The 14,934-nt window shown below is 38.5% G+C and overlaps 1 protein-coding gene across 1 annotated transcript in view; it reads left to right on the forward strand.

Moving 5' to 3' along the window:
• The first annotated feature begins 2,072 nt into the window (after window positions 1-2,072).
• LOC122813844 (zinc finger protein 267-like) overlaps window positions 2,073-14,934 on the forward strand; it is a 114,591-nt gene continuing 101,729 nt past the window's right edge. The window contains exon 1 of the mRNA XM_044086380.1: window positions 2,073-2,781. Within this exon, the coding sequence (XP_043942315.1) occupies window positions 2,611-2,781 (171 nt within the window). The 5' untranslated portion in view covers window positions 2,073-2,610. The remainder of the gene's footprint in view (window positions 2,782-14,934) is intronic.

Raw genomic sequence — 14,934 nt, forward strand, 5'->3', positions numbered from 1 at the left:
TTAGAAATATTGTGCTGTATAATTACTATTATCTCAATTATCTTTGTAGTTGATATGTGGACTTTATGACATTGTTACTAAGTTGGGCTTTTTGTCAGTGTGATTTTACGGAATCTGTTTCTTTGTATGTAATATGAATACCATGTTTGGTACTGTTATATCAAATGCATATACTATACAGGTGCATTCCTGAACGTATGTGCAGAGGGTTAAGAAGCATTAGTTAGTTCACAACTCTGTGTAGCTAGCCACATAGATATATTGTGTGTGTGTGTGTGTATATGTATGTACAAATATATGCTGTATGTATATATACATATATATATATATATATATATATATATACACACATATATATATATATACATATATATATATATATATATATATATATATATATATATATATATATATATATATACACATATACACACACACATATATACAGAAAATCATCAGAAGAGTCCCTAAGATGTATTCTCAGGTGTGAAAGGTGTTTGGAAACCATGCATATTTAAGATAGTAGGTTACCAATCACTTTAATTATCAGTCTATATTCTGAGTGTCCTTGCCATATGACTATTAGATACTGCCCTAAAGATTTTTACCATATGATTGTTACTTGCTGCCCTGTATGGCCTTATGATATAACTATTCTATGTTGCTATCTTTATCATAAGATTGTTACATGCTGCACTCTCTAAAACTGAAAAGAAACTTTTCATATTTGAAAACATGACATTAGACTGTAGATTTGATGTAGTACCTTTAACTTGACCAACATAGGTTTTGCAATTACTCCACTTTTCGTATAGCAGAAGCCCTGCATCAGGACTGTTCATGTCTGAAACATTTTGGCAACTCCACATATAAGGGACTGCTCCCCCACACCCCCTGCTAACTGTGTATGCTAACTCTGCAATCACTGGACCTTAGAACAGAGGAATCACACTAAGGAATTCTGACTTCACATTTGGTATATATTGCCCCAGATATGCTGCAACGGTATCATAATTTGAAAGATCACAATTAGGGACACTAGACTGACAATGGGGAGCCATCATATAATTTTGTGTCGATGTCCTTATATTTTGTGATACTCAGTCACTAGTCATAACAGTGTGTACTCTATAGTCTTGCAGTACTATCACCACAGACAGCAGGAGGTTCATAGGTGGCCTTTCAGCGTGCTGAAATCCTGCATAGACTAGATTTTTGGCTTTTCCCGGTTAGGGGGCGCCACAGCGGAACCTCGGTCCGCTCATGATTGGCGGTGGATTTTTATGGTGCCGAGTTGCCAGCCCGACGCCAAACCTTCAACAAACGCATACTCATTCACGCTCGCACCTACCTGCATGTCTTTAACGTCACTCGACCGTGGGGAGGACATGCAGACTCCATACAGAAGGTGCCCCAGCTGAGATTCGAACGGGAGAACCTCTTGCCGTGAGCCGACAACGCTAACTGCTGCACCACCACAGCTTCTACTGAAATCCTGCATAGAGAGGTGCATGTAACAAGTTAGAGACATGTAACTGATTCTGTTCTTTATTGATGCATAGAAAGGGCTGCAGACCATCTACATGCCATTCGCCAACACTTTTGGTGTGCTACAGCTGTAATCCTCTCGAATGTGGAGGAGATGGCATAAGTACATGGTGGCAAAAGTGGAGCTGAAAGAAATTATGAGACAAGTTTGTTACACAGATATACAGTGAAGTTTATGTTTCCTTAGCATTGAATAAAAATGTGTGTATGCATCTATATATATATATATATATATATATATAGGCGTGTGTGCGTATATATATATATATATATATATTTTTTTTTTATTTACTTATCTCAATTTATTAAGAATTTGTAATCCGAAATACCTGAATTAGCAATAGTGCTTAAGGGAGCAAATTGCTAAAGTTACATTTATTTGCCAAAATAGACCAACTTGGAACGAGCCAATTTTCAGCGGAGGCCCGGGAGAAACGCTCCAGACGCATATCTTAGTAACGTGGGAAGAAACTCACACGAACGCAGAGAGGAAATACAGATTCGCCGCAGAAAGGATCTTAGCCGAGAATCCAACCAAAGAACCTTTTGGTGTGAGTGGATAACGCAAACCGCTGCGACATACACAAATACAGAGAAATCCTTCTTATTTGGCAATGGTTTACAATCTTGTGAAAAGAAAATATTAGATCTTGTTTTATCTTGAACTGGATACCTTCGACAGTGTAAACATTCTATATCGGAAAATAGTCAAACTGTATGACGCTGCCCCTTTAAATGAAGGTGGGCACTTCTCTACGCATTCTACTTCCTGCGATATCTGAAAATGAAACACAAAAGCTTGTTGAAGCGTGCAGTTGGTACTACGTATTTAAGTCTATTTGCTTAAAAGTGTGCTGATGTGGTGTTATAGGCACTATTTTTACAGGCCCTGCATTATCAGGAGTTAAAACAAAACAGCAAAGAAAAAAAAAACTGTCTTGAATGAAGACAAGCTTATCCCAATAAATACATAGTGAATTGCCTGTTAAGTGATATGGTTCTAAAATCCCAAGGACTATAGCTGGGGCACATAAGGCAGAAAACACCTTGGAAAAGGCTGAGATGCAGACTTTGCGTACTACAAATGGGAGAGCAGAGCAGTGTTGTGGGGAACACAGACAGAGACTAGAATTATTCTGTCAGGAAGATGAGACTTTTATTTGTGTCCTGTGTGTCCCCAAACATTCCAGCCACAGTTTTGTGCGCTTGCATGAGGCAGTCAGTGTGTATAAGGTAAGGGTCCGCGTCTGGTCACTAACATAAAATATCTGGTTGCCTGTATAGAATGTACTGACACGTTTTTGTTTTCGTTGTCATTTTTGAATGCTTAAATAAGGAAGCGGATGTTACTTTAGTTATTATTACTGGATATATGGATCAGTTTCTTCTAGAGACAGTTATTGTGTAAATAAAATCCTATATTTTAGACACAGACATGGTACAGTGAGAATACAGACCTTTACTGTTGTGCATTATACAGTCATAGAGGGTGACAACTGCTTATGGTCTAAGCAGCGAGAGAGAAAAAGAAAGAAAGTGAAAGAAAGTGAGACTATTATCCCCAGCAGAAAACATCATCTGCTACTGTATTATTTAGATAGTGGGAAAAGTTTAGGAGATTAATATTAAAGCCAGAAGTTTTGATGGGTGTGGATTTACCAATAAAAATTTTATTCCTAGCAGGAAGGCCATGCCAAAAAATCTAATACAATTCTTTGACTAGATAATGAAAATATTAGGGCAGAGAGAGGGTGTGGACATGTGGACGTGGCTTTTCTTGACTTTGCAAGGCATGTGGTACAACACAGATGATTATTGGATGAGTCGGAAAGACTTGAAAGTGAGGTTGGTGGTGGTAGCATGGGTAATGTGTTGACTAGTTAATGTGATATTGATTGTCATTGGAAATGGAGGGATTCATGTCACAATGGTGGGAATGAGGGTATACTCAACAATACGACAGAAGTAACATCATTAAAGTGTATTGGTCATATTTCTAGGTATGTTGTGGTAGCTAATGAGTAACGTGCCACAATGTATTTTTATCCTTCTCCTCCCTCATTTATTTGGGTAATTAATTTCATAAAAAGCTATGTAAACGTTTTATTAAACCATGGTCAAAATAAATTTGAGTATAACCCCATGGTGACATCACTATAAGGATACCCTAAACTACGTCCATTGACTTTAATGGATGTATGTTTACACATGCATGGTTGTATACCTATTAAAGCCTATGGATGCGTTTCGTGCTTTCTGAATGCTGATGTCATCAGGGTTAAAGTTTACATTTTGTCTTTGACAGGCTCATAGGTTGAGTGGTATTTTTAAAAGTTTTTTCCCATAAGCTGCAGCCGCAACCATTCACCAGTCAGACTAAATGTGGTTTATCATTCTATGAGACTAAATGTGGTTTGGCACTTGCTGTGACACATACTGTGGTACAATGGTAAGAACAATACCATGACCGATATACTTTAATACAAAGAATGTTAAACTTAGCAGAAGTGCAGAAAAGGTACTCCACCCTTTTTGTCCCATCTCTCTCTATATATGTATATGTTAATTCCAAGGTTGTGTGACCTTGGGTTGAGAGGATATGTACTCTATTACTCACAGCATTCAGTAACCTTGAACTCTGGGATTGTTTCAGACTGCTGCACTTAGTGCATTTTTTTTTGGGGGGGGGGGGGGGTTAATTGAGTACGCAAAGTGCTATTGAGAGAATGAATAAACGTTATCCTGTCCTACAGAATCCATGCAGATAAAAGGATGATGGCATATTGAGTACCATATGACTTATTACGTTTTCAGTATTGCTGCCAAAGGACAGGAGGAAACATTTGTTTTTTGTTCCCATTGATGAAGGCCCTCAAATAAAGTAGTGTATACATCTCAATTTTATAAACACACAAATATGTATACAGTGCAAAAATATAAAATTATATACAAAAGTAAAATATATTTGAAATATATTCGAAGAATATGCGTTTCTGTTTAAGCAAGAAAGAATAAGCATACACTATTTTAAAGTATGTACATTCTAAGTAGATATGGTATACAAAAGTTTATACATACACAATACACAGACTTAAAAAAAAAAGAAAATGTAGTATGTAACGATTTTCCATGATAAATGTTAGTAAATTATCAAAATTTAGAAGGGAGGTAAGTAGTATTGAAAGAAATAATGTGAATTCCCAGGAATCACAAAATGAAAATGGTATGTGTTAGCATAAATGTGATGTACAACAATGCAGTGTAATGCATCACAAAAGGAACAAATGGAAAAAGGATCATAGGTGCTTAGCAAATGAGGAAAGTGGCCTGGGGCAAACATATCAGATTACTTGCAAGTAAGCATGCTGTGATTGAGAGAGCAGCAAGGGTGCCAAATGATCTACTGAAGCACTGTGATATGGGCAGCAAGGAAGGCTGGTGGAATACTGGTATGCATAGGGAAAAGGATCATGCTGTTGATCACAGGCAGGTTTCAGAGAAAAATTGCAAGCCACACTGACATCAGAGCACACTATATGCAGATGGCATGGAAATAGGGTAGGTAGAGCAGATATTTCCTCGCTGATAGGTTATTGCTCTGAAAGACTGTTCCTGTCTACTGTCATCAGGCGTCTGTTGATTTCAGTGGAAAAATTGCCCCAATTGAAAAAAAAAAACTTAGAAACACAAGGCAAAGGATGGTCATGACATAAGTCTTTAAGCACCCAAAGTGACTGATATCTTGAAGAGTTGCATGTGAAAAAGATGATAGAGTTTAAGGGTAAGAGGTGGATAACTGTTGGAGGGCTGAGGATTTATTGCTTCATACAGGGAGTGTCTAATGATTGGTGCAAACTTACTGAATTACTAATAAAGTAAAATAAGAAATGGTAACTGAGTTTTTTGTAAATATTTTTTACCTCCCCATACCTACTGTCCATGAAGTGTTTGACCATTAGACATGGCCAGTTTGTTCCCTTATTTGAAAATTTCACCTGATAGCACGATGCAACCTCTTCAAAGGGTACCATCATTCAGGAGGCCATGAAGGTGCTTTTCATACACCCCCCCCCTCGGATCCTGGCAATAAGGAATTTTGTTATGACTTAACCTATCTCTAGGTGGTGGGGTCTTCTGATGCACATCACACCACAAGATCCACAATGCCTTCCCTATAAAAGTGCATTCTTCTGGGTACACGTAGTGAAGGCTAACATCAGGTACCCCACCACTGAGGTATTGTGGCAGTGCATTAGTGGCTCCAGTGTGTCCTCCCCAAGGATGGGCACACCCATTCTCCTTTACCAGCTTCATCAAGCACCCAAGCTGGTAATCAGTTTTGGTTCCCCCAGGGCTGGCCTGTTTCCTGTGCATGACACTGCAACTAACATAAAAAATAACAGAATCTTTGAATGCATGGTGCACATGAGTTGGTTAATTAGGATTAGTGATGTCATATCAGGATTATCCAGTAGGTTTTAAAATGCCCAAACTATCAGAGTGTGCATTTCTGTATTCAAGGTATGTTTGAATTATAAAAAGGTGGAAATATTTTAACTTGAAGGAATGGATATTCTGTTTCATCTGTAAGGTGTCTACTGATCACAGAAGTGTCTTATCTTGAAGGTCAGTTTGTTTAAACTTGTGACTAAACAGTTTCTACTTTATAAATTCTCAGCAATGAAAGTGGTAGTTAAGTAGTTTAGGAACTTTGATCAGAGAAGTGCATAGTAAAACGGTTTGGTGTAAAAATTACAGAACCTAGACATATCTAGTACTTAACCTTATTCGTTTGTAAGAAACTACATAAATATAAGAAATATTTCATAAAATAAGCATCTAATTTAAGGCTGTAATTTCAAACTTTGATTAAGTTGCTGGTTTAAGAAGTTCAGGAGCTCTGTGTTACTACCTGCTGTTATCGCTGTATCTGTTGCATGAATTTTTATGGCCTTCTGATTCTAAAAACTTGGTCAAGGGAAATGTCCTATAAATAATCAGCAGAGCCAAAGTTCTTGGCAGACCTGTGGTCATTCTTGTACTTGGTGAATGAGACTTTTTACCCCTGTGACCAACCACTGGGAACCAGCTCTTTTCTGATCAGTGGCACACACCAGAGTGTGCCTCCATTAAACATAGATTACTTTTCACCAAAAAGAACAAGCAAGTCTTTTCATTTGTGCAGAATCTGCTGTTAAATCTTTTTGCTCATAGTTTCTGAAAACTAATGCTTCACATTCTTAAGTCATGAGTGAATTTTGGTCCATTGAAGTCATTAAACTTGCATTCAATTTTATCACTGTAGCCTACTTTAGGATTTACAGAGAATACCTCCATGAGTAAGTGATATTTTGTAGTGTGTTCTCATTACTAAAGGGAATGCAGTAATATAAATACATGGAATAGTAGGATTTTGTTTCTCATCTGTAAATAATGTTTCAAATATTTGGCTTCTTAATATTCATAACTTATTCTTGATTTAAATTATATTATCATGATACTAGAATTACTTCTGGTTAAATATGCTGTTATTCATACAAAGTATTATTTTTTCTTCACTGCTGAATTTCTGTTCCTATTTGATTTCTAGTATATGTCGCTTATCAAGTATGTATATAAAGTGTTTGCTGTGATGATTTCTGATGTGTTTGGCACAGATCTTGGCTGAAAAGGGTTCCTCACACCTATGTACCTACTTAGTAAACCAATGATAAATAAAATAAGTCATTTAACGCACAATAATTCGTAATGACAAAAACATGCTGGAACAGGACGCTCTTTTTAAAGAAAGAAATAGTCTTAAATTCACATTTTTAAAGTAATTCATACTAAATACAAAAGCCTACAATGATGAAATTATTGCATTTTGTATAAATAGTGGTTTAATATGTGATAAGCCTTCAAAACATTTTTCCATTGAGCTTTTTAATTTTGTAGCCCACACCCCCCAAACTTCATACTGTGCTATATTTTCTGGCTTTCATTTTCACCTATCCCCATATCCCCCAGAGGGTACTTTCTAAGCACCGCCTCTCTTCCCCCAGGTATGACCATTCATTGGTAGGCCTCCATGCTCCTTAGGAAGTTGACTTATCAATAAGACAGTATCTTAGCCTGGGGAGAGAGGGACTTGATGGTGAGATGCAAGCATAGTACTGGAAGCTGCCATCTTTGTGGTGTACTATCACAATCCCAAACTGAGAGAGAAACTAGTGCAGTGATGTCTGCCATTCACATTCTACCATGAGATGACCTGTAGGGCTGCTGTTCCAAGCAGATGTTCTGCAGACATCAAGTAGAAGAGGCCATCAGCCACGTCATCCTATCCCTTCCAGCCAGCCCTTCCAATGGTCACAGACTATACTCTTAACTCTGGTTACATTGATGCAAACAAATGCCTTGTCTTGGTTCCACTGGGCCAACCATTTTTCTTGTAATGTTTTCACATTGTAATACCACTGGTCATTTAGTTGTATATCCCCCTGCTTAAATCTTACTTTTAGTAATGCCTCATAAGATTTGGAATACCTACTTCTTGTGCATTTCAGTATACAACGGCTATCTGTATTTTATGATTTCAGTAAATGGAGGAAGAGATAAGTAGATTGGAAAACAATACATTTGTGTGAGATACTGGTAGCTCGAGTAATATGATCATCAGATGTTCAAGTACAATAATTGCTGTGAAAATGTAAATCTAACTGGATGCAGTCATCATGCGGGGAAAGAGAGTTGGTGTAATCTTGGACCATGGCCTATAAAGGAGAGAACTGTTCACACCTAGATCGGTTCTGTTTTTTAGCCACCAAAGCACCATGTTAAATACAGAAATAACCCTAATGAAATGCATCATGAAGTATTCGCAGTGGCCAAAGTAGTAGTAAAATCATCGACACTAAAAAATTAGAGTACTAGGCAATAGAATAATTAATAATTAATGACTATCACTAAATGCAAATGTGATAACTGTAATAGAGCCTACAAGACAGAGAAACAAATCACATCAGTAACACAGTCTGTATATTTGTCTTACAGACCTAAGCTACATACAGTATTACTGGACTGGCAGCCTTTGGCTCACTGGTTATGTGGACTGTCGAAAGATTTTACTCTTCTAACATATTCTGGAAGAATCACACCAAGTTCTTGTAAGCAAGTAAAACAGCTTTATTTTACATGCATGGAGATCTGCTACATGATAGTAATATGCCAGCAGTCTGGTTACTTGTACTTTGAGTTCTCCTTATATAGACCCTCCTGCACGTACATACACGTAGCACACAGAACATTCATTAAAATTGATAGTTTGATTACTTGTTTTTACCAGCCAGTACCACAGTTATTCTTGCACCATTAACTTTATCAGCAGTTTAAGATTAACTCCTGCATTCCTCAGTGATCAACATTTTCCAGAACATTTCAGTTTGCACGCAGTGAACATTTTTCTGCTTAACCCTTTAAATATAGAATACAAAATATGTTGACTTCAGTATTTTTCCACATTTCCCCCCTTACAACATTTTGTATACTGTTTATTTTACACAATCCCAGATCGTTGTATACCTTCTCATAATCAGAGAAATATGCTTTTGTAGCATTGGCAGAGATAACCTTCGATATTATCATTTTGATACATGGTATGCAACAGCAGCCAAGCAGCAAAAATATGATTGCACCAACACATACAGCAATTAAAATGTTCATCAACACAGAACCCCAGTTTCCAAACAGGTTTTGGAAAAAGTCAGTCAAGGGGTTTGGACCAGGTTTAGTCAGTTCAAAAACTTGTTGAATTATTTTTCCTTCGCCGCTAGGGTGAAATCGAGCCATACGGTTCTGCAACACTACGGTTCTCATCGCCGTTAATTGCCCATCACCAATTCTAGCACTGAAAATGTCACATTACTCAGAGTCTCTAACAGTTTTGACAGTTTTCTCAGTTCTCAGATGGATTTTACTGTCCCATACGCTGGCAAAATACCAGCCCAAGCAATTACATAATCGCCTAGGTCCATATGTGAGAGTCCTTTGCTGCTGACGTGTGCCAAGTCATGGTGATAAATCCATGACGCATCAATGTTACCTACGGGATTAATAGGTTTATTAAGAGAACGTGCATTTCGTATTTTATCTTGAGGTAATACATTTGCGTATCTGATACCTGGTATCAGATATCCCAAAAAACAACTTCCTGACCAGCCATATGGTAACCATTTATATGCTTTCCTACCACAAATAAAATAACAATCATTCGTTTTTATGGTGATATTGGTTGCAAATTCATAACTCCCATTTGGCTTTAGCCCCTTAAATAACAGGCCATATACATACAGCATTTTTTTCAACAAAACTAGTATCATTTACATTGATGTCTTTTTTTTATAGCTCCAAACTTGGTTTCACACTCCTTCTAGGGTACAATTATGAACTATTGTCAAATTACATTGGCTCAGCCCCACCTTAACGCTTTCAATCTTTTGAAAACACACTGTTCCGTTTGGCCCCAGAAGAGGCAGCCACCTTGTCTCTCAGTGGTACTTCTGTGGTTTCAAACAACAAACTATTCCAAGTATCATTTGTTTCCAGAGGGGCTGTCCCTAACATTAAGCCACTATGTACAGTAGATATTATAGTACATACCCAACAATTTGAGACATTCATTGAGGATGCATATGCATATTTAATCGCTTGATATGTATTAAAGTTTGGATGCCAGCTGGTGTGTTTGTCTCTTTTTGAATGGCTAGCTTCATTAAAAAACAAAAATATTACAATCACAATAGTTATAAACAATAAAATATTGCAATAGAACCATTTTCTCTTATTCTCATTATTGTCCTTCATGGTTACTGCTATCTGTTTGTTCCTCAGGGGAATTCAATTTTTTATCTAACTTAAAATGTTTTACAATGTGTTAGGTGGATCCATGAGGACCTTTCTTTAATCCAAGCTGCCATTGGAGTTGCGATGACTTCCGTGATTTTGTCGTCTTTTGAACCTGAAAAACAATCATTCATTAAACAGCTGTTAGTATTGGTCAGCATTTTCCTCATGCTATCTCCTCACCCCCCTCACGTTCCGCAGGCAACAAGTTTTGCCACTGCGGGACGTAATAAGGTCTCCCATACAACAACTCAAATGGGGTGACTCCTTTTGAGGTGGGAGTTGTGCGCATGGAAAGGAGGGCTAGAGGTAGACAGGTAATCCAAGACTGATGTGTCTCGGCCATGAGTTTTCTCAACTTGCCTTTTAGAATGCCGTTATGGCGTTCCACCAACCCTGCTGACTGTGGGTGGTAGGCACAATGGTGTTTCAATTCAATTTGGAAAACTGTAGACAGTTTCTGTATGATCTGATTGACAAAAAAAGATTAGTAGGCAAAACATATTTATTATCCGGTCCCACATAGATTCCTTTGTTCTGCCTAACACCATACCTAGTCCAGCGTTGTTTTTCCTGTACTGTGCTAAGTTCCTGCATGACTTGTAAGGTTTGCAAATCAAATTTATCTGTTGGTTGTAATTCTGTAGGTGTGGTTTCAAGTGAAAAGGTACTGGACATAGCTGCCTCTTTGGCTGCTTTGTCTGCTAGGGCATTACCAAGTGATACCAGGTCCTTAGCACGGGTATGAGCAGCGCATTTACAGATGGCCAAACCCCGTGGCCATTGGACGGCTTGTAGTAATTCAAGGATTAGGTCTTTGTGCATAATGTCTTTCCCCGAGGTTGTAACCATCCCCCTATTTTTCCATTGCTGAGCAAACACATGCACCGTAGAAGGCATATTGACTATCCGTATAGATAGTGACATTCCTGTCCTCTGAAAGGAGACATGCCCTTGTCACAGCAATCAGTTCCGCTGCTTGAGCGGATAAGTTCCCGGGGAGTGGTCTTGCCTCTATTATCTGAGTTGCAGTAGTAACTGCATACCCTACCTGCGTGGTGCCTGTTTCTGTTTTGCGTGCTGACCCATCTACAAACAGTGTCCAGTCCGCATGTAGTAAGGGTTGATCTTTAAGATCCGGTCTTGGTAGAACTTTAGAATGTATGAGATCTAAGCATACATGCGAATACCGTCTTCAGCAACAGGTAGCAATGTCGCTGGATTTAAGGTAGTGCATCTCTCAATTGTCATGTGTGGCTGCGATAACAGCGTAGTCATACAAGATAAATGTCTGCTAGGTGACAGAAATGTTAACTTGTCCTGCAGAAGGATGACTGCTACAGAGTGCGGGACTTTTAACGTAAGATCATGGAACAATACCAACGTGGCAGACGCTTGTACCGCCAAAGCGGCTGCAATTACTGCTTGCACACAGTGTGGTAATGCTCGTGCTACTGAGTCTAATTTGCTAGAGTAAAATGCCAATGGTCTTAACTTCTCCATACATTTGCATTAAAACAGATGTCATAAATCCCTGCTTGCAATCTACAGTCTGTATAAAGGTCTTACTGTAATCTGGAAACCCCAATGTTGCTGACCCAGCTATCAGTTGCTTGATCCTAGTAAATGCCTGTACTGCCTTGTCTGTCCAGTGCAGCAAATCTTTGCCGCCATCGGTATTGCAAAAATTAAGTCTGATAGCGGGTGCACTTCTTCGGCATAGTTGGGAATCCAACTTCGACAGAAGTTCGTAATGCCTAAAAAGGACATAATTTCTTTTTGTAGTTGGCATGGGGGCTTGTAAAATAGCATTCTTTCTGCTGTCATCTAATCGCCTGCCCTTCCCAGAGATAGTATAACCCAGGTAATGTACTTCTAATTTACAAAATTGTAACTTAGACTTATTTACCTTATGTCCTTCGTGTGCCAGAAAGTGTAGTAGTCGAATAGTCTCGGACTTACAGAGTTCTTCCGTAGTTGCGGCCAGGAGGATATCATCCACGTACAGCAGTAGGTGGCACCCTTGGGCTGGTTGGAACTGAGCCAAATTGGTGGACATCTCTTGTGAGAAGATGGTCGGACTTTCGCAGTGTCCCTGCGGTAACCTGGTATAGGTATAACGCTTGCCCATAAACGTAAATGCAAACCAAAATCTACTATCTTTCTGCAAGGGAATAGAGAAAAAGGCATTACTGATATCAATTACAGAAAAGTAGTTATCCGTAGGAAGGATATCGTTCAGCAGAATAGACGGATCTGGGACCATGGGGGCCCGAGGTACCACTGTGGCATTTATTGCCTGTAAGTCTTGTACCATCCTCCATGTCCCATCCGTTTTTTTTTTTTGTTTTACTGGAAATAAGGGCGTATTACACGGTGAGTCTGTGCACAGAATTAATACTCCAGCTTTCAAAAGTGCTGAGATTACCGGTAAAATGCCCTCCTCTGCCTTTCTGCTCAAGGGATACTGCTGTTTATGAGGTCTAAATTCTGACTTGGGTGTAATCTTTACCTGTCCTGCCATTCTAATCAGTCCGATATCGTGCTGACCCTGCGACCATAATAAGTTTGGCACTGGTTGGGATTCCAATTGCATAGTTGATGCTAGTGCTGTTAGATTTACCATTTGATATTCCTCATTTTTTTTTTGCCATTTCCTGTTCCCACCAATTGCCTTCACTTGTACCTACTTCCCCATTCTCACTTTGTTCTTCTTCCTCATACCCTCCATCTACGTCTTCTTCATGGTCCGGAACCTTGAACTAACATTAAAGTTCCATCTTCACTAACTGTAAAAGTCTGGGCTTTTTTATCCTTTTTTTCCTTCAGGTATTTCTCAGCATGTCTAGCATAATCCATAAGGGGCTGTAGACGCGCTGTCCTGTGTGTGATCATATGCTTTTGTATAAAGTTACCAATGGCTGTCTTGCAGCCCTTTAGGAATGCATTTTTTAATTGTTGTTCATAGGGCGAGTCATTTTCCTGATTTTCTACCTTAATCAACCCACTATGAGCATCAAAACATTGTGTGAGACGATGTAGATAACTGTCTACGGTTTCGTCATCTGATTGAATGCATTGATTAATGCAAGTCCAATCTGCCTTGGGCTTCCAATGTTCTTCTATTTTATCTAAGAGAGTCTTTATTCTAGTTCTGCACACTTGGAAGTTTTATTATCTTCCTTTTTAACAAAGTACACATCTCTTTCACTTGAATTACCACACCCTCTCTTTTTTTTTTTTTTTTCTTGTCTTATTTCCTGCCTGTTTGTGCAGTAATCTTACTAGATTTTGACATTCTGACTTATTTAAACATCCACTAAACCCATGATCTTTTTTCCATTTATCTAAATATTTTACGTTCTTTGGGTGTAAATCAAACATAAACTTTTCATCTTCAGATTGTCGTCACCTTTGACGCAACTGGTTCCTGTTCCCATTTCTCTTATGAGAAACTATTCCTGTTCCTGAGATCTCTTGTATATGGAATCTATTCACATATACTCCTTATACTTTGAGAAAATAAAATTTCTCCCTTGACTAGTCCCTTAAAATTTAGACAAAAATTCCAATCAGAAACAACAAAAAAATAGCTTTTCTTTTTGCTTACCTTTGTGATTCCTCCGCCCTGTTTCGCTGCCACCTCACGGATTGAATCTGGAAAGAGTGACTGGCCTCTAATTTCAACCTGTTTCAGTTGGAGGTCTTTCATTCGAGGAGAGCCTGATCTCTCTCCACCTGCGCAGGTTTTCAGCCTCTCTTTGTTCGATTCAGCGTGCAGGGGCCCTAACGTTGGGCCAGTTATGTCGAAAGATTTTACTCTTCTAACATATTCTGGAAGAATCACACCAAGTTCTTGTAAGCAAGTAAAACAGCTTTATTTTACATGCATGGAGATCTGCTACATGATAGTAACATGCCAGCAGTCTGGTTACTTGTACTTTGAGTTCTCCTTATATAGACCCTCCTGCACGTACATACACGTAGCACACAGAACATTCATTAAAATTGATAGTTTGATTACTTGTTTTTACCAGCCAGTACCACAGTTATTCTTGCACCATTAACTTTATCAGCAGTTTAAGATTAACTCCTGCATTCCTCAGTGATCAACATTTTCCAGAACATTTCAGTTTGCACGCAGTGAACATTTTTCTGCTTAACCCTTTAAATACAGAATACAAAATATGTTGACTTCAGTATTTTTCCACATGGACTGAAGCCTGTGTTGTAGCACAGATCCTCTTATTGGAACAAGTGCTGTTGTGGTGAGTGCACACAACTATATTATGTTGATCATCAGAATTAGTCTGACTGGGAAAGTGGAGAGCAGGGCTCCGTCTCTAACAAAAAAAGTAGTAGAACCTGCAGAACTGAACTACCAAACTCTGTCCTGCGACTGGTAGTTGATTTTGTAAAGGTTTGTAAAGTAGTGAATGTGGAAGACAAGGTTGCTATCTCACAGTTTTATTGTAATAGCACTTTTAGTTTTGCCATGAAAAC

Source organism: Protopterus annectens, chromosome 10.part0, assembly GCF_019279795.1.
Source record: "Protopterus annectens isolate FY-2018-M chromosome 10.part0, PAN1.0, whole genome shotgun sequence".
NCBI classification, from domain to species: domain Eukaryota; kingdom Metazoa; phylum Chordata; order Ceratodontiformes; family Protopteridae; genus Protopterus; species Protopterus annectens.